This window comes from Sus scrofa, chromosome 6 (genome assembly GCF_054392235.1).
Source record: "Sus scrofa isolate SSC_HxYL_T2T_F1_AM1 chromosome 6, Sscrofa_HxYL_maternal_Yorkshire_Landrace_v2.0, whole genome shotgun sequence".
NCBI classification, from domain to species: domain Eukaryota; kingdom Metazoa; phylum Chordata; class Mammalia; order Artiodactyla; family Suidae; genus Sus; species Sus scrofa.
Window position 1 is genome coordinate 110115001 of NC_139388.1, and position 26346 is coordinate 110141346.

At 45.7% G+C, this 26346-nt stretch overlaps 2 protein-coding genes across 9 annotated transcripts in view; one reads left to right on the forward strand and one right to left on the reverse strand.

The window, feature by feature from the left end:
* The window catches only part of ENOSF1 (enolase superfamily member 1), a 29268-nt gene extending 23196 nt beyond the window's left edge, over positions 1-6072 (forward strand). For 3 of the 5 annotated variants that reach the window (XR_014804946.1, XM_084958461.1, XM_021093423.2), the window contains 5 exons: positions 2538-2579; positions 3364-3493; positions 3737-3836; positions 4987-5068; positions 5617-6072. Coding sequence is in view for 3 of the 5 variants with exons in the window: in XM_084958461.1 (XP_084814587.1) it covers positions 2538-2579; positions 3364-3493; positions 3737-3836; positions 4987-5068; positions 5617-5718 (456 nt within the window). In the remaining 2 variants the exon portion in view is untranslated. 5 annotated transcript variants of the gene reach the window in all.
* On the reverse strand, positions 5917-23816 carry TYMS (thymidylate synthetase). Of its 4 annotated transcripts, none has more exons than XM_084958463.1 (7): positions 22287-23080; positions 21116-21843; positions 18675-18849; positions 10175-10276; positions 9290-9465; positions 8592-8663; positions 5917-6927 (listed from the first exon to the last, which is right to left on the reverse strand). In XM_084958463.1, exons 3-7 carry the CDS (start codon positions 18682-18684, stop codon positions 6790-6792), a joined length of 498 nt encoding a protein of 165 aa, XP_084814589.1. In that variant the 5' UTR covers positions 18685-18849; positions 21116-21843; positions 22287-23080; the 3' UTR covers positions 5917-6789.
* Positions 23817-26346: the final 2530 nt, after the last annotated feature.

A 26346-nucleotide genomic window follows, 5' to 3' on the forward strand; every position in this document is an offset into this window, starting at 1 on the left:
ACATCAGAATATCTGAGAAACATCCTATCTCTCAGGGAGAGGCTCCCATTAGCCAGGCTCACAGCAGTGATCTATAAAGCCGGTATGTCAGGTGGGTCACGTGTAAGTACAGCTTCTGGGAGCACTAGATTTTTGTCTTTTTGTGGCTGCACCTGCAGCATATGGAGGTTCCTGGGCTAGGGGTTCAATGGGAGCTGCAGCCGCTGGCCTATACCACAGCCACAGCAACGCCGGATCCGAGCTGCATCTGCGACCCACAGTTCATGGCAACGCCAGATCTTTAACCCAGTGAGTGAGGCCAGGGATCAAACCCATCTCCTCATGGATCCTGGTCAGGTTCTTAACCCGCTGAGCCATAGTGAGAACTCCTGGGAGCACTGGATTTTTGTCTCCTCAGAGCAACTCCATGAGTAGCCGTGTTAAACCAAAGGCTACTGGGTGAGTGAGAGGTTAGGGCAGGAAGGCTGTGGGTCTGATGTGATGGCATCAGACCAAGAGCGCCTGGCACATCCGTCTGACAGCAGAGCGTTACCTTCTGGCTCCAGACGTTTCTCACAGTCAATCAACATGTGGTCTTCTTAGATTGGATGCTCTACAAGAGCCTGTGTTTAGGGAACTTGACACTTTACAGTCTAGCCGAGGAAAAGCTAAGACATTGAAACACAGGCAGGTGGAATTCAGGGCAGGGGTGCAAGTGTGGGACCACAGCTGAGAATCTGGGTGGGTGGGGAAACCAGACTTTTTGTCTTGGGCTCCTGTGGGGCAGCCTCGGGACCAGAACCTCTGCCTGCCCAGGGTCCCCTCAGAAGCTTTCTGGGCGTGAACCCACTGAGGTACGGTTTGCATGGAGGCAGCCATCCTCTCAGGAGGCATCTAAGGAAGGGGACAGATGAGGGGGAAGTTGGAGAGACAGCAGGCACAGGCAGGGGCTCTGGAGTCCACCTGTTCAGAAGATGCAAACACAGTGAGCCACTGCAGGTTCTTGAGTGAGAACATGAACTAAAGGTGGCTGACTGGTAGCAACATGTGGGATGGATGGAGAGGGTAAACAGGTGAGGAGTGGCAAAAGGACACGGGGCAGGGAGAGGAGCCTGGAGGTTTTCCCAGGAATCTGGGAAGGGAGAGGGGGGAGATGGAAGGAGAGGGTGGCTAGAGTAGAGCAGATCCTGAAGTATTGGAAAGGAGGAAATAACATCTGGTAACCATTCAAATAGTGCTAGAAGCACACAAACTTTTTTTTTTTTTTTTGGTCTTTTTAGGGCTGTGCCTGCGGCATATGGAAGTTCCCAGGCTAGGGGTTGAATTGGAGCTGTAGCCACTGGCCTACACCACAGCCACAGCAACTAGGGATCCAAGCTGTGTCTGCCACCTACACCACAGCTGACAGCAACCCTGGATCCTCAATCCCCTGAGTGAGGCCAGGGATCGAACTCAAGTCCTCATGGATATTAGTTGGGTGCGATAACCACTGAGCCATGACAGGAACTCCCAAAGTACACAATCTTCAAAATGCTAGAGTGAATAGATCAAATGCCTATTAAAAAACCCAGTTCAGGAAGCATGAACTGATAGCACTAGAAGGCACTCAGTGACCATCCGTTCTGACTCCTGCCCGGTGGGCAAGAAGTCCTGGCCATACTTCATCCAGTCCACGCAGCCCACAGGCAGGACAGGTGGCAGAATCAGGGGCACCTGGCACCTAAGTTAAGGAGGTCTCTGCAAGGCAGGTGCCCCACCTAGTGATTCAGATGCCTCCACTGGCTCTGGAGTCAGCCCAGAGTTCAAGCGTCGGCTCTTCCCTTTCTGGCCTTGTGATCCACGGACAGTTAGTTACAGGCCCAGTGGGTGGTGATGAAGTGTTTCAGCTGGAGTCTTGCACGGCGCTGGACAGGTGCTTAAGAAGAGCTTGGGAAGTGTTAGCTGTTAGTGTCATCAGCTAAGGCAAGGGGAGTGAGTGGCACTGCAGCCTGGTGGGGCGCAGGGTCATGGCTCAGAGCCCGGGGTGGGGGTGGGGCAGGGAAGGGGGCAGGTGGGAGGGCAGGGAGTAGCAGCGCTGTTACAGAGAAGACTCCACACCTCCACAGCTGAGGAACCTCTGAGCTGAACTCCTAGGATCTAAGGCACCCCCTGAGCTTGAAGGAGAGAAGTTAGAATAACCACCCAAGGGGGTCATCAGGGGTACAAGGAAATAAAGGGAGAGACAACCTCTAGGAAGGAGTTAGCCAGAGGCTGGACCCGTGGGCTGCTGCGGAGTGGTCGCCCCGGAGAGGAGGAGGAGGAAGGTGAAAGCCATTCACATTCGAAGGGGCCCGGAGTGGAGTGGGAGCCAGGAGGCCGCAGAGGAGAACCTGCAGCCCCAGCCCGGAGGGGACCGAGGACGGCAGGAGAACAAGCAGAGCTTCTTCTTCTTTAACACCTCCCCCTCATGCTCACAGAGCCTTGACTACTTCCTTTTTCAGCTCTAAATATTTTTAAACGTTGGGAGTCTCAGTTCACAAACTCAGGAAAATAACTTCAGCTTGCCTTCTGTCTTACAGGCACTGGCCCCGCTGGGAATTGGCGTAGCCACGGGAGAACAGGCAAGTGACGTCTCTTTGGGGTTGGCACACACTGGCCACCGCATGAGAACACGGGCATACGTTGGGCTATTTCACCTGTGTCATTTTGATCTGGGAGACATTCTTAAGCTTCGAAATCAGGTCATTTTACAACACTTCAGAGTCTGGTCTGGAGTAAGATGTAGTCAAACATTTGTATGTTTTCTACAATTGCTATGACTAAGGTCATTTACATTTTTCATAGTGTCTCACTGAAATTTACAGGACAGCAGTTTAAGGTGGCAGGGTGTAAAGGTACCATGATGTTTTAAGGAAGCCAGCTTCCAAATCGAGTAAACAGGAGCACATCCCCTTTCTGTGCTTATAAACGAAGCACAGCGCCTGCCAAAACCTGCAGCAGACAGCCCAAGAGCAGAGCCACGCGAAGGAACAGATTCTCAGTTCCCCTAGCAAAAGGAGCAGCGCTTCTGTTTTGTCGCCTGTGCCACCTGCTCATCGCCGTCCCTAGATTTCATCCTGATGCTCATTCCCACTTACCAGTCACCATGGCAGTTATGTCCTGATACACGGTGAGCGGTGTGACTTTAATGTGACACGTGGTTCCACCAGCAGATTTGTTAACTGAGTGGAAGGTCCCCACCTGGCCTCTCAGGCTGGCCTTGTGCCACGTGAGAACAAGGAATGAGTCCAGTCCAGGCTTCCTCGAGGCCACTGACGAGTGGTGGAACTGGCACAGGGTCAGGTTTACAGATCCTGAAAGCCAAGGCTGACTCCTCTGTTGGTTTCATTTTAACTCTATTTCCAGTGCCACAACAGAGTGATATTTAAGCAACTCCTACAGGCGAAAGCCCTGCAGTTTCTTCAGATCGACAGCTGCAGGCTGGGGAGTGTCAACGAGAACCTCTCCGTGTTGCTGATGGCCAAAAAGTTTGGAGGTAAGGGCATCGAGGAGCTGAGGCTCAGACACCCATTTCCTCGCCCATCACATACCCTGATTCCCTCTGGAGTTTGCCATTTTGCCTTTTTTTCTAACTCTCGTTTAGGCTTAATCAGGGGATCTTTGATGATTTTCATCCTTGAATTTCATTTCTGTTAATTCCCTGCAGGTAATAAGCTACAGGTTCTTTCCCACTCCCTCTCTGCCCTACTTAGTGCTAACAGAAATGTGTCATTTTCAGTTCCTGTGTGCCCACATGCTGGTGGAGTTGGCCTCTGTGAACTGGTGCAACACCTGATCATATTTGACTTCATATCAGTCTCTGCAAGCCTCAAAGACAGGTCAGTAATGTGGCATTAACACCAGTACTATTGCTCATCCAGTATTGCAAAGGCAGTTTTGCTTCCCCTTTGCCACGTGGGGCAGTAACAATGGAGACCCACCACTGAGCAGTCTGAATTGAGTCCTTTTCCTTTCAGAAGGTGGGTCCCTGGTAGCCAAGCTCCTGTTTTTTAGGTACATTAAGTGGGTGCAGGCAGGCAGTTTGCAACCAAATGAAAACCAGAACCAACTCCTTTTCTGACTTTCATCAAATGTCATCTTCTCTACTTCTGTTCAATCTCTTCCCACACTGGGATCTCCATGACCTCGGCCTTTTAGTTCTATTTTATTTCTGAATATGCTCCAGGAGACCTTCACATTAGGACAGTCTGCTTCCAGCCGCCCGCAGACACACAGCCTTCTTAGGCTTTCCCTTCCTCCTGGAACTGAATGTGGTACTGCAGTAAGATCCCTCGGAGTGTACAGTGAAAGCATAAAGACGTGTGGGAAAGTGGGACATCGAGTTCAGTTCCCCTGCTCATTTCTTCAAGGCTCCCTGTCCTCAGCCAAAGGGCAGTTCTTCATCAGAATACACACAGCACATTCTGTCGTTGACACCCTGGTGTCAGCCTCTGAAACCACGAGGCCCTCTCTCGCCAGTTCCTTTCCCCAGCTCTGTGCACACAGCCTGACTGCCGCAGCTGTTCATTCCCTGATGGCTGAAATGAGGCAGTAGAGTTAGGTGCCTTGGTCAGGCCACAAAACTAGCCAACGGCAGACACCAGATCTGAGCAGGTTAGTCTGATCCTAAAACCTGTGCTCTTCTAAACCATTCGTGTAGTTGGCAGAAAGCTTTCATGTGGTAACTTTATTCATCTTAACTTTTGGCTAAAGGCACCCAAATAATCCCAGATACTTAATGGAGTCTGAATTTGATGCCTTCTGGGTCAAAAGCCTTTAGTCCAAAGAGAATCACGGTTCATTGCATCCAAGCCCCCACACTGTTTTACAGATGAGAACCCGAGGGCCACAGGTTACAGGATTTGCATAGAAACACAGCATCGGCCAGGCCTTGGGCGAGTCCACCTTACTTGTGGTGCTCACCCCTTTGCCTTAACAGTTAGCACACGACTATCTGACTGTTGCCCCACCCCCGTTCCTCCCTCCTAGGATGTGTGAGTATGTTGACCACCTGCACGAGCACTTCAAGTACCCTGTGGTGATCAGGAAGGCTTGCTACATGCCTCCTAAGGTGAGCCTGGCCGTCCTCCTTGTGAGCTAGTTCCTGGGGCTCAGAGCTTTGTCTCCTTTGAGTCTGTTTTCCACATCTGGAAATAAACGGCTCATTAGTCAGGCCTGATTTGGGGGTGAAACTGCCCTGACAAGGCTTCTCTAAATGCCAGGCTACCTCACCAACTGGATCAAACAATATGTACTCCTTGCCCCCCATGCCCAAAAAACTCCCAACAAAACTGGCAGCACCTAGCAAGTTAGTGAACTCAAAGGTTTTAACTGCAGCTGTGTTACCAGGGCTACTTATCTTCCTGTTCAAGAGCTCGGGGCTCATTTTCACCAACAGAGGTTGAACTGTCAAAGGAAGTATCATTGGTTAATCCTGAGGCGGAGACAATAAAGTGTCCCCCTCCCCCATTTCTAACAATCCGAAACCCTATTTTTAAAATATTAATTCAGTTGCCTCTGATCTAGATTGAAAAGCATTTCTGGGAGCAGCAGAATGCGTAAAATAAATGACTTTTGTTGTAGGTGCTTATTCGCATGACTATCTTTGGTCTTTGCTAGGATGCTGGTTATTCAACAGAAATGAAGGAGGAATCTGTACGGCAACACCAGTACCCAGATGGAGAAGTCTGGAAGGAGCTCCTGGCTGCTCAAGGGAATTAAGCATTTTGCTTTAAAATTTAAAATTTTTAAATTTAAAGTTTTAAATTTTAAAATTTTAAATTTTAAAGCGTTTTGCTTTACGTGAAAAGGCTTAAAATTTCTTGGGTATGGTTTTACAAAAATAGGGAGGAAAAAAAAAAATCATCCTACCAATCAAAACAAGTTCGGCTGAAAGTCATACCAACCTCAGGCATCAGCTTAGTTGTCATTTCTTTATTCTTTTAGCAAATCAACACATATTCTCCTACATAATCCTTAAGCAAAAATAGATCCAACTCAAAGTCCAGGCAGACACTATCTTAAAATTTCTATCAAGTGCTGGTACCTAGACATTAAACTGTACTTTGAAAATAAGCAGCATGTTGGAATAATTCTTTAAAAAAAACAACAACAAAAAACAGTTGTCATAAATTAGCATATACCCTACCCATCTAAGCAGCATCCAAACAAGAACACAGCGCATGTGTTTATTTAGGAGGGTTCAGTTAAATCTATTTTAGGCAGGAACTAAGCAGATAAATGGCAACATGGAATTAAAAAAACAAAAACAGATGAATACAGAACATTTATTATAGCAAGATATAAAACAAATATAGTTTGAAATGTTCATAACCACACCAGGCATTATCCTAATGGATGGTGTTATCTGAGTTTGCTTAAATTTGGGAGAGTAGTTAGATATAATTCTTGAAATTATAAAACATCTTTATAGAAACATAATTCCTGAAATTATAAAACATCTTTATAAAAATATGAAGTTTGAATTGGGACGTTTGAGTATGGTATTGAGAAGCATATACATATTTTTCTTCAGAGTATATAAATTCTGTCTCCTGTCTTCATTTGCAATCTGGACACTATCACACATTCTCAGTTTAACCAAACTAGAGGCCTTATATTTACTAAGAGAACCAGCACAGTTCTAGTTGCCAGGGGCAACACCCTTAAAAGTTAATGAATAATAACTGATAGATCACCAACAGGTTTTTGACCCAGTTCCTTCCTCCTTTAGAGCAAAATGAACTTTTACCTGGGCGTAAATATCCTTCAAACAACTCCTTTAAAAGCACTCTAAACAGCCATTTCCATTTTAATAGTCGGATGAGGATTGTAACCTTCGATCTGAAAGTCTTCAGCCTTGAAGTCATCGATTTTCTCAACTTTTCGAAGGATTTTGAGTTTCGGGAAAGGCCTTGGTTCCCGCTGAAGCTAAAACCAACATTAAAGGCCATTATTTTGCCAGATCCATACAACCTGCTTTAATTTGGCTCCCTGTGGCCCTTCATGAAACAAATACAGTATTTTACCAACAAAGTGTGATTCTGGGAGTTCCCATCATGGCCCAGTGGAAACTCCGACTAGGAACCATGAGGTTGTGGGTTCGATCCCTGGCCTCGCTCAGTGGGTTAAGGATTTGGCGTTGCCATGAGCTCTGGTCTAAGTCACAGATGTGGCTCGGATCTGGTGTTGCTGTGGCTGTGGTGTAGGCCGGCAGCTGTGGCTCTGATTGGACCCCTCGCCTGGGAACCTCCATATGCCAAGGGTGCAGCCCTAAGGAAAAAAAAAAGTTATTCTGCAGGGGTGGAATTAATACTGCAGGTATTGTGTCCCTGGCTAGTCAGCACTGCTGACCAGTCCTCTTGCCCACGTGGACAGTAAAGGGTATTCAGTGGGATCACTGGTCTCAAGAGCCTTGGTGGATCACCAGGCTCTTATAATCGACCGTTCTTGGTAAACTTACTGAGGACGGGAGGGACATAGTCTCTTACTTTAATGAAAATAGTTACAGGATGGTTACTTGAGTTCCATGATCCCAACTGTCCCTGGCAGAAAGGACATGACAAGATGACACGTGTTGATAACTAACAGAAAGGGATGCTGACTAGGATTCCTGAATGAAGAGACAGGGGCAATGAGGACCTGGCCATAGGTCACCACCTCACAGTATCCCGTGCAGCACGACTGGAGCAGACTAAACAGGCTGCCAGAAGTATCTGGATGAGCCCAGGAGTCACCTCCTAATAAAGGCAGCCAAGCTCCCTCAAAGACTCTTCCAAATTCAGATCTAATATGGAAGGAGCTAAGAGGTTTTAGGTTTGAATTGCTTTTTCTTAAGTTTCATTAAGCACAGAAACCCGTATTTTTATTGCCATTTCAAATCATCCTTTGATGGCTGCTGTAATTTATAGAAACAAACACAGACTTTTGAGAGTTCAGACCTAAGTCCTCACCATAAAATTAAGTGAAAACATTTTCATTTAAATGCTCTTCCAAGTAAAAATACAAGTTAAAATGCCAACTCTGGGAGTTCCCGTCATGGCTCAGTGGTTAACGAATCCGACTAGGAACCATGAGGTTTCAGTTCGATCCCTGGCCTTGCTCAGTGGGTTAAGGATCCGGCGTTGCCATGAGCTGTGGGTGTAGGTTGCAGATGCGGCTCGGATCCCGAGTTGCTATGGCTGGGGTGAAGGCCGGCAGCTATAGCTCTGATTAGACCCCTAGCCTGGGAACCTCCTTATGCCACGAGAGTGGCCCAAGAAAATGGCAAAAAGACCAAAAAAAAAAAAAAAAAAAAAAAAAAAAAAAAAGCCAGCTCTGGGAAGGTCCCAAACCTTCTGGTCCAAAGGTGGTCCTTCCTCTCTGGTTCTGTACTGAGTACCTCACAGCACCTGTCATGTTAAGGTCCATGGCTGCTGAGGTGGGTGCCCCGTCCCTGCCCACCGCTGTCTGAAAACTGAAGGCCAGCAGTGGATGCAGGTCCTCGTGTCTCTGTCAGTGCCAGTGAGAATGCCTTACACGAGGAATGTTTCCCACGCTGAGCTCTTATCAAGAGAAGGTATCGAATTCTAAAGCGTGACACATGCATTTCTTACCTGTATTTTCAGCGGCTCAATGTGATTCAGGTAAATGTGGGCATCTCCCAACGTGTGTACGAAGTCACCTGGCTAAACTCCAAAGGAAAAAGCAAAACAGTCAGTGCTTTAGTTTGAATTCCTTTAAAACATATCATGTAAAAAACTCATGATATAGAATATGCAGACATCCCAAAGCTTTTCAAAAGGAATCTAACCATCGTCACTTTTGAGAAGTTGACTCATAAAATTTATAACAAACAACCTATACAATCGCATTAGTTTATACAGAGCATGAGGACAGAAAGCTCCAAGGTAATTACAGAGTGACCCAGGTCATTCCTCATTTACATATATCGTGTTTAAATAATCATCAGAGGAGTTCCTGTTGTGGCTCAGTGGAAAGGAATCTGACTAGCAGGTTCGATCCCTGGCCTTGATCAGTGGGTTAAGGATCCAGCGTTGCCATTAGCTGTGGTGGAGGTCACAGACTCGGCTTGGATCTTGCTTTGCTGTGGCTGTGGTGGAGGTCAGTGGCTACAGGTCCAATTTGACCCCTAGCCTGGGAACCTCCATATGCCCCAGGTGCAGCCCTAAAAAGACAAAAACAAACAACCCATCAGAAACAGAATTCTCTGCAATGAGTTCTTCTACACTACAGGATCTAGGAGCTCAGTGCTTATAGCTGGAGACGGCCGTTCCTCCCCACAGCAGCCCACCTTCAGGCCTGTGATGTGTGCGATCATGTAGGTGAGCAGGGCGTAGCTGGCGATGTTGAAGGGCACACCCAGTCCCATGTCTCCCGACCGCTGGTACAACTGGCAGGACAGCTCCCCATTTACCACGTAGAACTGGCAAAGGGCATGGCATGGGGGGAGGGCCATGAGAGGGAGATCTGAGGAGCCAGCACAGAGGAAAGTCAGGAGGGGGTGGTTTTTAAAGAACACAGCCCTAGGCCAAATTAAATAGAAGTCAACTCCTAAGGGGAGAGGGTGAGAAAGAGCCACAGGGCCAGTGACTCAGGGATGGCATAAGGCCAATGGAGACCTGTCCATCAGCGTGAGACTTTGGTGGATGTGTGGTGATAGATGGAGCAATGCTCTCTCATTCGAGCCGAATAAATTACTTGTGCTACCTTTGAGGCACCAAACTTTAAGTACAGGAGCAATGAATTTACCTGCAGGGGCCACAGGATATTGATATCTCAGACACAGCCTCCTGTATTCAAAATCTCTATCCTAAATGCAAACATTCCATTCTGGGTACTTAGTACACCTTAGGAGAGTTTAGTTTAGTTTAGTTTTGTTTTTTTTTTACAATGCAATTGTTTAAAATGTCCAAAACAGTGAGGTCGAGGTGATCTGAAGTTTCATCTGCCCTGATTTAAAGTGTTAAATTTGCACGTATGTTTTTATAGGCAATTTAAAGCCCATAAATGCACAAATTAACTTTATCTGGGCCCAACCCCACCTCTAAAGGTGAAAATGGGACCTTGTGTGACTTGCCCAGTGTCACCCCAGAAGCCATGCAGCAGGGGGTCAGTTCCCAGGGCCACCTCCCATATGCACGAGGCATAGTTAGGACAAGGGAGGATGGCTCTCAACCTTTCGGATTCCAAGCACACAGGATGATTCTTCTGTCGTCAGGGTTGGTTTTGATTGTGTCGATCACTTTTTGCAGTTGGTCTACTCCTTGCCCTGAATAATCTGCAGAATTGGCAAGAAAAGAGAACACCACACATGGTAACAACAGCTTCCCATGAGATGGCCTCAGAGGTTGCAGATCACTCTGTCCTCCCACAGCCCCCCGCTGCCCATGGTTACACGATACCCAGGAAATAATACAAATTTCTCAGACTTCATTAGGTTATGTTGAGTCTGGGCCCCTAGGTCTGCCCTCTGGAGCCATAACAAAGTCCATTTTTTTAATCTACTTAGGAGTCCTTTAAATACGTGGCCAAGCTGTCCATTATCCCTCTTCTCCTTCGCTAACCTTCATCCTTGACAAACTTTCTTCCAGTGGTCCCCACGGACTTAAGTGCCTACATCATCAACTACTCTTGTACTTTGCTGCTGGCACAGTGCTGCATCTTCAGTGGGATGTACCCTTCACATGCACAGTCCAGCTAACAGAGGACAACTCGCTTCTGTCCTCTAGACACCACCCTTACTATCCTATGCCACCTTGTACCTTTCTCCCATTTCTGGTCTCTGGACTTCAACTTATCCCCTCTGGTTAAACTTCTGCTTGTTGGAGAAAAAAAGTCCTGTCCCAACCACAGTTCCAAAACCATAACATCAAAGATTTTTAAAAAGATGAACTGGGAGATGAGATTAAGTAAATGGCAGAGTAGAAGGACCGCAGCTCACCTTCTCTCATGAAAACAAAATTACAACCAACTGCTGAACAACCATCAACAAAACTGACTGGAAACTACCAAAAAAGATAGGCTGTGCCAAAAGACAAGCCACATCAAGACAGTAGGAGGGGTGCCTATGTGATAGAAGCAATCCTATACCTGCTGGGTGGGCAACCCCCAGACTAGAAACACTCACCCACAGGAGTATTAGAGTTCCAAGCCCCATGTCAGGATGTCTGGCATTGGGAGGAGGAGCCCCTGGAGCATTTGGCATTGAGGGCGAGGAGGGCTTGTGCACAGGAGCTCCACAGGACTGGGGGACAAAGAGACTGCACTTTTGAAAGACACACAGAGGCTTACATGTGCACTGGGTCCCAGGGCAAAGCAGAGACTCCATAAGAATCTGGGTTGGAACTAACTGCAGATCTTGGAGGATCTTCTGGGAAAACAGGGGGTGACTATGGCTCATTGTGGGGGAAGGACATTAGAGGCAAAGGTCTCAGGAATAATCATCAGCGTGAACTCCTCTAGAGGTGGCCATTTGGAAAAATCTGGCCCTACCACCCATCAGGGCTGAGAAGCCCCAGGCAAAACAACAAACTGGGTGAGACCACAGCCCCACCCATAGCAAACAGGCTGCCTAAAGACCCTCCAGGCACACAGCTGCCTCTAATCACACCCAGAGACAAAGCCCCACCCACCAGAGGGTTAGGAATCACCTCCACCTACCAGCAGGCAGGCACCTGTCCCTCCCATCTGGAAGCCTGCAGCAAGCCCCTGTACCAACTTCAGCCACAAGGGGGCAGACATCAGAAGCAAGATAGGCTACACTATTTATTGCCTATAATAAGGAGACCAAACCAAAAAAATCTACACAAAATGAAAAGGCAGAGAATTATGACCCAGATAAAGGAAAAGATAAAAAATGCCAGAAAAACAGCTAAGTGATCTGGCTAAGCAATTCCCAAGATTTTAGACTAATGATAGTAAAAATGATTCAAGATTTTGGAAATAAACTGGAGGCAAAGACTGATAAATTACGAGAAACATTGAAGAAATAGAAGATTTAAAGATTAAGCAAGCAGAGATGCAAAATAGTAACTGAAATAAAAATTCACTAGAAGGAACCAACAGGAGAATATAGGAGGCAGAAGAACGAATAAGCAAGATGGAGGACAGACTGGTGGAAATCACTGATGTGGAAAAGAGAAGAAATGAAGACAGTCTAAGAGAACTCTGGGACAACATTAAATGCACCAACATCCGTATTATAGAGGTGCCAGGGGAGAAGAGACAAAGGGCCAGAGAAAATATTTAAAGAGATAATAGCAAGATTTTCCTAACATGGGAAAGGAATCACTTAAATCCAGGAAGCACAAAGAATACCATATAAAATAAACCCAAAGAGGAACATCCTGAGATGCATATTAATCAGACTGACCAAAATTAAAGACAAAGAGAAAACACTGAAAGCAGCTAGGGAAAAGAAACAAATAACATACAAGGCAACCCCAATAAGGTTATTGGCTGAGTTTTCAGAAGAAACTCTGCAGGCCAGAAGGGAGTGGCAAGATATACTTAAAGTGATGAAAGGAAAAAACCTCCAACCAAGATTACTTTACCAAGCAAGGCTCTCATACAGATTTGAAGGAGAAATCAAAAGCTTTACAGATGAGCAAAAGCTAAGAGAATTCAGCACCACTAAACCAGCTTTATGACGAATACTAAAGGAACTTCTCTAGATGGAAAAGAAAGGGCCACAACTAGAAACAAAAAAATTATAAATGACAAGCCTCACCAGCAAAGGCATACATATGGTAAAGGTGGGAAATCATCCACACACAAATATGCCACCAAAACCAGAAATCGTGAGGAGAGTACAAATGCAGGATACTGGAGAGGCATTTGCAATTTAGAGATCAGCAACTTAAAACAATCGTGTGTGTGTGTGTGTGTGTGTGTGTATGTGTGTGTGTGTGTGTGTATTCCTATATCAAAACTTCATGCTAACTGCAAACCAAAAATCTACAATAGATACAAATAAGAAAAAAACCCAAACACAACATTAAAGATGGTCATCAAACCACAGGAGAACAAGAAAGGAAGAAAAAAGACCAACAAAAACAAATCCAACAATTAACAAAATGGCAGTATGAGCATCCATTATCAAGAATTACCTTAAATGTAAATGGACTAAATGCCCCAACCAAAAGACACAGACTGGCTGAATGGATACAAAAACAAGACCCATATATATGTGGTCTTCAGGATACCCACTTCAGTTCTAGATACACATATAAACTGAAAGTGAGAGGATGGAAGAAAATATTCCATGCAAATGGAAATCAGAAGCAATCTGGAGTAGCAATACTCATATCAGACAAATTAGACCTTATACTGTAAGAAATAGACCTTTTATTATATTATAGAATGTTGTAAGAGACAAAGAAGGACATTACATAATGATCAAAGGATCAACCCAAGAAGATGTAACAACTGTAAATATATATGCACAAACACAGGGTCACCTCAATATAAAAGGCAATTGCTAACAGCCTTAAAAGGAGAAATTGACAACACAGTAATATTGGGGGACTTTAACATCCCACTTACAGCAATGGACAGATCACCCAGACAGAAAATCAACAAGGAAACACAGGCCTTAAATGATGCATTAGACCAGATGGACTTAATACATATTTATAGAATATTCCATCCAAAAGCAGCAGAATACACATTCTTCTCAAGTGCACATGGAACATTCTCTGGGATAGATCACATTCTGGGCCACAAATCAAACCTCAGTAAATTTAAGAAAATTGAAACCACATCAAGCATCTTTTCCAACCACAACACTATGACTAGAAATCAACAATAAGAAAAAAACTACAAAAAACACAAACAAGTTTCTATTGTGGTTCAGTGGTAATGAACTTGATTAGTATCCATGAGGTTGTATGTTCAATCCCTAGCCTCACTCAGTGGGTTAAGGCTCTGGCTTTGCTGTGAGCTACAGTGTAGGTTACAGACACGACTCGGATCCAGCGTTGCTGTGGTGGGCAGCTTTGATTGACCCCTAGCCTGGCAATTTCCATATGCTGCTGGTGTGGCCCTAAAAAAGCAAAAACACAAACATGTGGAGACTAAAAAAACATGCTAATAAACTACCAACGGATCAATAAAGAAATCAAAGAGGAAATTAAAAAATACCTAGAAGCAAATGACAACGAAGACACAACAATCCAAGACCTATGGGATGCAGCAAAAGCAGTTCTAGGAGGAAAGTTTATAGCAATGCAAGCCCACCTCAGGAAACAAGAGAAAGCTCAAATAAACAACCTAACTTTACACCTAAAGCAACGAGAGAAAGAACAGACAAAACACAAAGTTAGCAGAAGGAAAGAAATTGTAAAGATTAGAGCAGAAATAAATGAAATAGAAACAAAGAAAACCACAGAAATGATCAATGAAACTCAAAGCTGGTTCTGGAACTTACATCATGGTTCAATGGTAACAAACCTGACTAGTATCCATGAGGATGAGGGTTTGATCCCTGTCCTCTCTCTGCGGGTTAAGGATGCGGCCTTGCTGTGAGAGCCGTGGTGTAGGTCGCAAATGCAGCTCAGATCTTGTGCTGCTGTGGCTGTGGCATTGGCCAGCATCTGCAGCTCTGATTTGACTCCTAGCTTGGGAACTTCCATACATCATGGGTACAGCCCTTAAAAGCAAAAAAAAAAAAAAAAAAAAAAGGCTGGTTCTTTGAAAAGATCAACAAAATTGATAAACTCTTAGCCAGACTCAAGAAAAAAAAGAGGACTCAAATCAATAAAATTAGAAGTGAAAAAGAAGAAGGTATAATGGACGTCCCAGAAATACAAAGGATCATAAAAGACTACTACAAGCAACTAACTATATGCCGATAAAATGGATAACTTATAAGAAATGGACAAATTCTTAGAAAAGCATAATCTTCCAAGATTAAACTAAGAAGAAATAGAAAAGATGAAAAGACCAATCACAAGTACTGAAATTGAAACTGTGATTAAAAAACTTCCAACAAACAAAAGTCCAGGACCAGGTGGCTTCACAGGCAAATTCTATGGAACATTTAGAAAAAAGTCAACAACCTATCCTTCTGAAACTATTCCAAAAAAATTACAGAGGAAGGAATACTTCCAAACTCATTTTCTTTTTTTTGGGGGGGGGAGGCACACTCACGGCACATGGAGGTTCCCAGGCTAGGGGCCCAGTCAGAGCTATAGCTGCTGACCTATGCCACAGCCACGGCAACATCAGATCTGAGCCACATCTGTGACCTACACCATAGCTCACCACAACACCAGATCCTTAACCCACTGAGCGAGGCCAGGGATGGAACCTGCAATGTCATGGTTCCTAGTCAGCACTGAGCCACCATGGGAACTCCCCAAACTCATTCTGAGGCCACCATCACCCTAATACCAAAACCAAAGATACAACAACAAAAAAAAGAAAATTACAGGCCAATTTTACTGATGAACATAGATGCAAAAATCCTCAACAAAATACAGCAAATCAAATCCAGTAATACACTAAAAGGATCATATACCATGATCAAGTGGGATTTATCCAGGGATGCAAGGATTTTTTTCAATATCTGCAAATCAATCAGTGTGATACACCACATTAACAAACTAAAAAATAAAAACCATATGATCCTCTCAAGAGATGCCAAAAAAAAGCTTCTGACAAATACCAACACCAATTTCTGATAAATTCCCTTCAGAAAGCGGGCATAGAGGGAACCTACCTCAACATAATAAAGGCCTTATTATGACAGACCCACAACTAACATCATTCTCAATGGTGAAAAGCTGAAAGAATTCCCACTAAGATCAGGAACAAGAAAAGGATGTCTGCTCTCACCACTACTATTTAACATAGTTTTGGAAGTCCTAGCCATGGTTATCAGAAAAGAAAAATAAAAGGAATCCAAATTGGAAAGGAAGAAGTAAAACTATCACTGTTTACAAATGACATGATATTTTACCTAGAAAATTCTAAAGATACTACCAGAAAAATGTTAGAGCTCATCAATAAATTTGGTAAAGTTGCAGGATACAAAATTAATACACAGAAATCAATTGCACTTGTATATACTAAAATGAAAGATCAGAAAGAGAAATTTGGCTAACAGTCCCATTTACCATTGCATCAAAGAAAACAAAACCACAAAAAAACCCTTAGGAATAAACCTACCTAAGAGACAAAGACCTGGTTTCTGAGAACTCTAAGATGGTAATGAACGAAATCAAAGATGACACAGATGGAAAGATACACCATGCTCTTGGATTGGAAGAACGAATATTGTTAAAATGACTATACTACCCAAGGCAATCTACAGATTCAATGGAATCTCTATGAAATTACCAGCTGCATTTTTCACAGAACTAGAACAAAATATTTTAACGTTTGTTTGGAAGCATGAAAAACTCAGAATAGCCAAAGAAATCCTGAGAAAGAAAAATCAAGCTGGAGGAAACCAGGCTCCCTGACTTCTGACTACACTACAAAGCTAAATCATCAAAAAGTATAGTACTGGCACAAAAACAGAAATATAGATCAGTAGAACAGGATAGAAAGCGTAGATTTAAACCCACACACCTACAGTCAACTAATCTATGACAAAGGAGGCATGGATATAAAATGGACAAAGACAGTCCCTTCAATAAGTGATGCTGGGAAAACTAGCCAGCTACATAGAAAAGAATCACATTAGAACACCCCCTAACGCCATGCATTAAAATAAACTCAAAAAGGATTAAAAAAATTAAATATAAGACTGGATACTATAAAACTCTTAGAGGAAAACATAGGTCAAACACTCTCCAACATAAACCTCAGTAATATCTTCTCAGATCTCCCTCTTAAGAGTAATGACAATAAAAACAAAGATAAACAAATGGGACCTGATTAAACTTAAAAGCTTTTGCACAGCAAAGGAAACTCTAAACGAAACGAAAAGACAGCTCGAGAATGGGAGAAAATATCTGCAAATGAAGTGACTGACAAGGGATTAATTTTCAAAATATATAAATACCTACTGCAGCTCAATACCAAAAAACCAAACCTCATCAAAAAAAGGGCACAAGATCTAAACAGGCAATTCTCCAAAGAAGACATACAGATTTTCAACATCACTAAGGATCACTATGAGGATGCAGGTTCAATCCCTGGTCTCGCTCAGTGAGTTAAGGATCCGGCGTTGCCGTGAGCTGTGGTGCAGGTCACAGATGTGGCTTGGATCTGGTGTGGCTGTGGTGTAGGCCGGTGGCTACAGCTCCAATTCGATCCCTAGCCTGGGAACCTCTGTGGGTGCAGCCCTAAAAAGACAAAAAAGATGAACTGTGATGGAACAGTTCTGTATCTTGATTGTGGTGGTGATCACTTAAATCTACATGTGCTAAAACTGTGCACATACAAACGATCGCATGTAAAACTGGAGAAATCTAATAAGCATTGTAGGTTTTACCAATGTTAATTTATGTGAGAGGTTACAAGGTTTTTTTGTTTTTTGTTTTTGCAATTTCCTGTGAATCCATAACTATTTCAGGGTGAAAATTACAACAAAGAGACAAATTCGTATACTGAAATCCAACAGCTAAGCATTCATATAACTTTAAAGCCTAACTTCATTCGGCCCTTCAAGCTAGAATAAATAATTGAACACTAGGCAGGATTTAAGGCACAATTAAGCCAGGGGTATAGCCTCACATCTGAGGGATGTCCTAGGATAGACTGACCACTGGACCATTGACCTGCAGAAATAGTTTGGCCCACACAGCTTTTTTTGGTGTGTGCCAAAATTTATATAATATTACATTCGTTTTAACTATTTCAAAGTGTGCATTAAGTACATTCCCAATTTTGTGCAACCATCATCACTATCCATTTTAGATCTTCTTAAACAACAACTCCCCACCCCTCCCCCAAGCACCTGGCAACCACCTTCCACTCTCAGTCTCTGTGAATTTGCCTAGACCAGGTCCGCACAGGATTTAACTTACTGAAGTTGTCAACTTTAGGTTTTAGGTTATTAATGAAGAATTTGACAATGTCAGGCCCAGATCCCTCCAGGTGGCTAAAGCTAAATGACTGTCCCATTTAGATGGGGTATGCCCTCCAGGTCACTGCCAAGCCAGCAAACTGTTATTTCCTGTGTGCATGCATTCATGCATACACACACTCACACCCCCTGAGGCAGGCATTTGCTTTTACAACTCCTGACTTAAGGACAGGGGGCCAGGAAGAGTCAAAGGACCTGGGCTGGGCTCTGTGACACTCAGCAAGTGGTGACATCAAGTAACAGAGGGAGGACATCCAGGAGTGAGATGTTTCATCTTCCTCCATCCCAGCCAGGTGGGGAGGAGAGGGTGACCCAAAACTGGTGCTGTCACTCAGCACCAAATAGTGTGCTGGGTGGCTCAGTCTTGAAAAGGGAGATCACAAGGTGGCCACGAGGCAATCTCTGGGACTCTCACTCCCCAACACAACGACCAACTACCAACCATGTCACTACCTGCTTATGAAACAAGGTACGGAAGGTGCTGAGACCCAGCAAGTGCTGACCGCCAAGTGTGTGATCCCAGCTCCTCACAAGGTCAGAGTGACACTGCTTCCTATCCCCCAGACTTCACGTGTAACAATATAGCAAACTCAGGCCCTGACAGGTACTCAGGAAATCCAGGACCGCACTCTCGCCTCACCTGAATTCATATCTTTGTATTCAGCTCCAAAATGCCTCCACTGAAAGCCATAAACAGGGCCTAAATCCCCTTCTTCTCTGGAGGAGAATCCCAGGCTGTCCAAGAAGTCTCGGGACCCATTGGCATCCCAGATTTTCACTCCCTTGGAGGACAGTTCCTTAGCGTTTGTGGATCCCTGGAAGAGACGAGAGGTAACAGGCATCTGGTGACTTCTGTGCCATTGGGAGTCGATCCCCCAAGAGCCTGCAAGCCTGTGCTGATGGAAGACAGGCACCGTCAAGCAGGCTGGTCCCAGCCTGAACTTTCTGGGGGCCCCAGCTCAGTCTGATCCCTTCTTTGGATCACTCTCTCCAATCCTTTTAACTATTCCCATCTCATCTAACAGTTCTGTGTCTAAATGTGATACCCCAGAATGAGTCTAATGCCTCACATGCAATCTGCTTGTATCGTAGGCCTGGTGTATAGGATACTTCCACCTATTGGCCTAATCAGTATCTGCTTTTCTGGCAAACATATCATTCATATATCTTACAAGTGCCACTATCAAGTTATGCTTGCCCCCTATCCATACTTGGGTTTTTGGAGAGATTTTGGGGGTGCCGAGTACAAGCTTTCTTTTATGTCTTTCATCTCATTAGATTTGGCCCGTGCTTTCCTAACCTGTATCCTGATAGTGCATCCAGATCAAGTACAGAGCCCACTGCCCTCTGGGTATGATGTGCTGTAATGGCTATAAGCAAGGCTACGAGGATACATACACCTGGGCTCCATGCCTGCCCTCTCCTCCCTTCTCTTCTGACCAGCTCTCTGCCCCCTCTAGCCTCAATGTCTGCATCTAAAAAAGAGCACAGCAGTAGTAATCCCCATACATATCACAAGGAGTAAGAAGTAGATAATATGACCTATTTCCACCTTGCCCAAAGATCCCAGCTGAAGTGTAGATACATTCTGACTCCTGTATTTTTTGAGTCACCCATGGAGTGACTACATCGGAGGCAGGACTGATATGTTCCTGGTAAGGATTTATTAGAATCCTGCACTCAAGCTTAAAAATAAAAAAAGTGAATGCATTTTATTTCTGGGCATCTTAATTCCTCACTTTCTGTTATTGAGTTTGTACCACCTTTTTTTTTTTTCCACTTCCAACAACTCATTTCTCTATCTTTCACATGTTGCTTCAGAAGTTTCCCCTTCCCATCCATCCAGACTGGGCTCTAGCTGGTTTATAAATGTCCTCTTCCAAGATTTGTGATAATATATTTGGATGTTAAGATTCATTGTCAGATGAGACAGGCCAACAGAGAAGAAAATGCCCCAAGAATATAGAACTGAGGAAGATTAAATTGGATCCAAGTTTAAACCTTTTCTAGGAGTTCCTGTCATGGCTCAGCGGAAGTGAATCTGACTAATATCCATGAGGACGCAGGTTTGATCGCTCAGTGGGTTAAGGATCCTGGCATTGCCGTGAGCTATGATGCAGGTTGCAGACGTGGCTTGGATCCTGTGTTGCTGTAGCCATGGTGTAGGCCAGTGGCTACAGTTTCAATTCAACCCCTAGCCTGGGAACCTTCATATGCCGTGGGTGCGGCCCTAAAAAGGCAAAAATAAATAAATAAACCAACCTTTTCTAAAGTGTGTTAAGAGGTCTTGAGACTGCTTTGGCCCAAAACTATACAAGCCACAGAAGTGCCCCTGACCTCTAGCCTGGCCCACAACAGAGCCCATCTCCTCAGGCAGCCTCTGGCCAGTGCTGGCCAGGATATTACTAGTTTGAACCAGGAGATGTAGCGAGAGGAAGCTCAGGTGTGGCTGCTGCCTGTCATCACAGCGCTGTAGCTTGTTACTCAAGAGACCCTTCTAGCTTTCACACCAACATGAGAACATAGCTGGGGTCCATATTCAGTGATCAATCCATGTTGAGTGCCTACTGTGCAGCAGGCTGAGTTCTAGGGGATGCAACAGTGGACAAGAGAAATAAAGGCTCTGCCCTCATGGAGCTTATAATACAATTTAGTTATATATACCATACATACAGAGGAAACAAAGAAGGGGTGGGAGGACAGGGTATGTGGGGTGATCAGTCTTAGATGGAGAGGTAGGGAAAGCTCACTCACTGAGCAGAAGCTTCAAGATGAGGGAGTGAGTCATGCTACATAGTGGGGTGAGGTCCATGGAGCTCCGAGGGTGCCCGAGCACCAGGTGGCAATGTCCCAGTTTGCTCAAAGACTAGCAAAGAGGCCAGGGTGGGAGAAGCAGAGTAAGCAGGACTCTGGCTGAGGCCAGAGCTGAGACAGGATGATAAGGGCCTTGTCTTCTACTGAGTGAGATGGGAGCCAGTAAGGGCTTTAAGCCAGGAGTGATATGGTGTGACTTCTAAAACAATCTCACCGGTGCTATACTGAGAACAGACTACTGATTTCCAACAGCAGCAACTTCTTTACCTTGATAAACCACAGCAACTCCTCCAAAACACCCTTCCAGAAAACACGTTTGGTTGTCAGCAGAGGAAACTGATCTGGAAAACAGATTGCCACATAATTTCAAGATGGGGAAACAAAACATGCCAGCCACCTTTCTCTGTGGAAGCCAACTGCCCCAGGACCTAAGGCCCTGGGGTAACCACAGAGCAGCTGGAAAATTATAACTTCTGCCCTGTGGGCGCCCCTGAATCAGCGTGGAGCTCCCAGGCTGCAGCCTCAAGTCAGTGACACAATTCAGACTGAGACCACGAGACCCAGGAATTCCACAGAGATATGGGGTGGGGGGGGGGCAGGGATGCCCATGTGGATAGGGAAAGAGCTACCACCCACCACCCAGTAATGCGGACCCTCTGTAGAGGTGTGAAGACAACCCACAAATGTGCCCCAGGACAAAGCCTGAAGGCTCCTATTCTCTGGCTACCCTACCAGGGAAAACTTGCTCGCCACCAGGGGGTAATGGCTATTGCCTCAGCCAACTAAATCATTAAGTATTTGCAAGGAAAACTAACCTCAATTTTTTTTTTAAAGTGTACTAAAAACAATTACCAAACCGTGAGGTTGCCGAGTTTGATTCCTGACCTCGATCTGTGGGTTAAGGATCTGGCATTGCTATTACTGCGGTGTAGGCCAGCAGCTGTGGCTCTGATTCCACCCCTAGCCTGGGAATCTCCATATGCCGCGGTGCAGCCCTAAAAAGAAAAAATAAAATAAAAAACAAAAAAACAAAAACAGGAGCTCCCATCATGGCTCAGTAGTTAACGAATCCGACTAGGAACCATGAGGTTTCAGGTTCAACCCCTGGCCTCTCTCAGTGGGTTAACGGATTTTTTTTTTTCTTTTTGTCTTTTTATCTTTTCTAGGGCTGCTCCCATGGCACATGGAGGTTCCCAGGCTAGGGGTCTAATCGGAGCTGTAGCTGCCGGTCTACACCAGAGCCACAGCAACTCGGGATCCGAGGCGCGAAAGCGACCTACACCACAGCTCACGGCAATGCCGGATCCTTAACCCACTGAGCGAGGCCAGGGATGGAACCCGAAACCTCATGGTTCCTAGTTGGATTCGTTAACCACTGAGCCATGATGGGAACTCCAAAAAAAACATTTTTAAAAAATAAAAAAAAATAAAAAGTTACCTGTTTAAACACTTGATATGCATGATCCTATTCAATCCTCAAAAAAACCCTCCTTGAGGCTCCATTATGATCTCAATTTTACAGGCACCAGGACGTAATACATTAAGTTTGCATCATCCAATAGAGACAAATGTAAAAGCTCATCTCTAAATTCAGTATCTATTCAGTCCACATTATCAGCTGTACAGGTAATATTCATGTGACAAGGATAGCTTCTTCGAGCACCTATTCCCCTCCATTTTGAGGATTATTTCCTCCATTTTGAACAGACGAGGAAGTTGAAGATCAGAGAGGTTAAGCAACTTGCCCAAGGTCTAAGCAGAGAGGCTTGAGTAAAAACAAGGTCTGTGGCTCACAGGAGGCCACTGAACTGGAGCCAGCAGGAAGGTGGAGCCCCTGTGCCCAGAATAACCCCCTCTCTAGCTGTGCAAGCCAGAGTGACCACTGCAGCCCTGTATTTTCCAGTCTGCAGAATGGGTGTGCGGTGCAGAGTTTTCTCTCCTGACCGGAGTGAATCTGCTTCAATTAAGAGGGTTCCCCCACTCAAAACCACCCTCCACACCTGTCTCACCGACAGACGTCCGGTGCCGACCCCCATCCTGCCCCCTGGTGCCCTGAAAGCCTGACCCTAACAACCCCAAGACACACTCCTTCCTGGAAGCCACCCTGTTCAAAGCTAAAGACGAACAAGAATACCACTAGGACTCTCACGTTCCAGTTTCAAGGTTTAAGAAGGATCAGGTGGGAAAACTGTCTGGAGCCACAAGTTCCCGCCCCCACCTCCCAGTTCTCCCGCCGCGGCCCCGCCCATGTCATCTTCGTTCCAATTTTTAAAAACTTGCAAAGCGGAGCGGCGGAGGGAAGAGGAGGGGCCCTGCAGCCCAGGCCTGGGTCAAGCCCGGGCAGGTCCTCTCCCACTCTCTAGTCTGGGGCAAGAACTGCAGGGTAGTGGCCACCGCGGGGAGACAGCTTAACAGGGTGATTAAGAGCCAGCGGACCAAGTTTTACCTCCCAACTCTATCCCTCCAGGGCGTGAGACCCTACGCAAACCACTTCTCCGATCCAAGCTTCAGTTTCGGGGGCCAAGGCCGCTTCCCCTCCTCACCGAGTTAGGTTAGGACTAAGCGTGGGGGGGCCTAGCCTCTCCCGCCCGCTCCCCGCCCCCACCGCAGCACCGCGGGCACCGGGCGCGCTCCCCGGCTGCCCGCCGCCAGCCCGCGTCACCTCTCAGGCTGTAGCGCGCCTGCATGCCGAACACCGACAGCGTGCCGGTGCCCGTGCGGTCGTCCTTCCGGAAGCCGCAACGGAGGATGTGCTCGATCTGCCCCAGGTACTGCAGCTCCCCGTGGTGCTGCGGCCGCGGCTCGGCGCCCTGCTCCTGAGCGGGAGGCGGCGATGGCGGGCGAGGCAGTTCGGAGCCGGCAGCAGGCATGGCGTGGGTGCTGGCGCGGCTGTAGGTACCCGACCGCTGCAGGCAAGGAGAAAGGACTTTTCCCGACGCCTCTTTTCCCGCCAAAGCGCCGGAGACTCCGCCTCTTCCCGTGCCGTTAGGTGATGTCGGCCTCCGCCCCGAACCGTGGGGCCCCGCCCCTCGCGCCAGAAGGTGGCTTAGAGCCGGCCAGAAAGTCATCGCATTTATCCCCTTTTAAAAGTCGAAAGAACCTTGGGTCCAGAAGGAAATAAAAAGACGCTCTGTTTGGAAAGTTTTGGGATCGACCGCGCCTTTCGGTGGCCTGGGACAATTTCCACGTGTTGGTGAAATCTGAAAACAAACAAAACCCTGTGGTTTTGATGTGAGGGGGGCCTGCTGCAGGTGGTCAGCATTTACATTTTCCCCCATCTTCATTCAAGGCTGGCAGCTGAAGCAAATGGTGTAAGGCAGCTTTTTTACTTGATTAATGACAGTCAGTGGTTTAAATTTTTGAATAGCAAATCTTACAATTTTAGTGAAATATTTATTATAAGAACACTCGTGGGAGGACATATTTGATAATGACTTTACGGGGTATTAATACATGTACATGCAACAGCAGTCTTTGGAATCAACAACAGTTTATTGAGCACATGGTAGTAGATGGTGATAAATTTTTTTGATGTCCCTGCATCTTAGGTTATGAAGAACAAGAGTATAGGCTGAAACAAACCAAACACTGTCTTACCATTTAATTAAGTCAGTGGTCTTGCTTGCTTTGCCTTTTGTTTTCCCCTTCTGGTTATCTCAAGTTTATTGTCGGTGCAAGATTCTGGAATCTCTCTGCTAAAGGACACTCCCAAAATTCAAGGTTGAAATTGTAATAAACAAACATTCTAAGAGGAGGTAAATATTTTTCACCTGCAGCTCGGCCTGATCTGCTCAGCGAAAACAATGTCGCATTTGTGGGGCACAAAGCCTGAAATCCAACCTGGAAGACAATTTACAAAGTAGCTGGCCATTTAGGTTAATTGGAGGGGAAAACAAACATTAAGAAGAGACTAAGGAAGTTTTTCAGGGAATATGTCACAAGCTTCATAGTTGGAATGCTCTTGCTGTTTGGTTGTATGAGTATTCACAAAGGGTACACTGAAATGTACAGTTAGCACGTTTTAAATCTATTTAATCTATTTAATCCATCACCTGGTAGGCCGGCCTTTCCTGCTTCGCGTGTTTCATTCTTCCCCTCCCCCAGCAACTTCCCAACCCCTGCCCCTGACTCCAGTATAATAATAACATTAAAAAGCCATCTGTATCTGCTTGGGGAATGATGGCCAGCCTGTGTTGTGCTGTACTGTGTAGACAGTACTGTGCTGGGTTGTCTCCAGGCACGGTGGGCATTCTTCCTAATGGTCATTTGGGAAGAGATTGCTTATTTGGAAAACCGGAACTCAGAAAACAGGCTTTATGGAGTTCCCACTGTGGCTTGGTGGGTTAAGAATTGGACTAGTGGAGTTCCCGTTGTGGCGCAAATCCGACTAGAAACCATGAAGTTGCCTGGAATCATGACGTTAACCCTGGCCTCGCTTAGTGGGTTAAGGAGCCAGCGTTGCTTGAGCAGTGGTGTAGGTCGAAGATGTGGCTGGGATCTGGCATTGCTATGGCTGTGGTGTAGGCTGGCAACTGTAGCTCCCATTCGACCCCTAGCCTGGGAACCTCCATATGCTTCAGGTGCGGCCCTAAAAAGCAGAAAAAAAAAAAAAAAAAAATGCGGGTTTGATCCCTGGCCTCACTCAGTGTGGTAAGGATTCCATGTTGCTGAAAGCTGCCTGGTGGGTTGGGGATTCCGGCTGGGATCTAGCATTGCTGTGGCTGTGGTGTAGGCAGGCAGCTGCAACTCCAGTTGGATCCCTAGCCTGGGAACTAATATATGCTAGACACGGCCATAAAAAGAAAAAAAAGAAAGAAAAAGAGGTTTTAGACAGGAATGGGGCCTTTCGCAGTTGTCTGCCCTAGCTTGAGAGCGTGCTCCTGGTGGAACAAGCTAAAACGCTGTGTGGAGGCACAGGCTTCGCTGTGCAGGATCATGGAGCACATTAATTACTGCAGGACCGTAGGTGCCTGCCCAAGGACAACTAAATGCAGATATTCCACCCAACCTCGTGCAGACCAATCATGTGCAGTGTCTCAGGCTGAAAATCTCCCAATTGTCTAGTTGCAGTTACTTTCTGTTTTTATTTTCCTTTTGTTATTTTGAGCCAAGGCTCTCCTGCCCGCGTGGAGATTTCTCTTCCTTTATAGTATTTGGAGGATCTTGGTTTGACGATAATGGGGAAAGAATAGTTCCTTTTCGGACGGCTGCTCTGTTAATGAATGATCCTCACAGAACAAGTGTATCATTCATTCATTCATCCTGCAGCATTTACCACACAGTGCCCACCAGGGGGCACCGAGGAGCAAAACAGATAAAGCCCCTCTGACCAAACTGGTACTCTAGCCCAAGAGGAGCGTCTCGAAGTCTGGGTACAAAGGGTACAAGACGCCTGTAGAGAGGGACAAGTGCTGTGTCGATAACATAACTGGGTTCTAAAGGACTATTTTTTTATTTTATTATTTTTTGCCTTTTAGGGCCGCACCTGCCGCACGTGG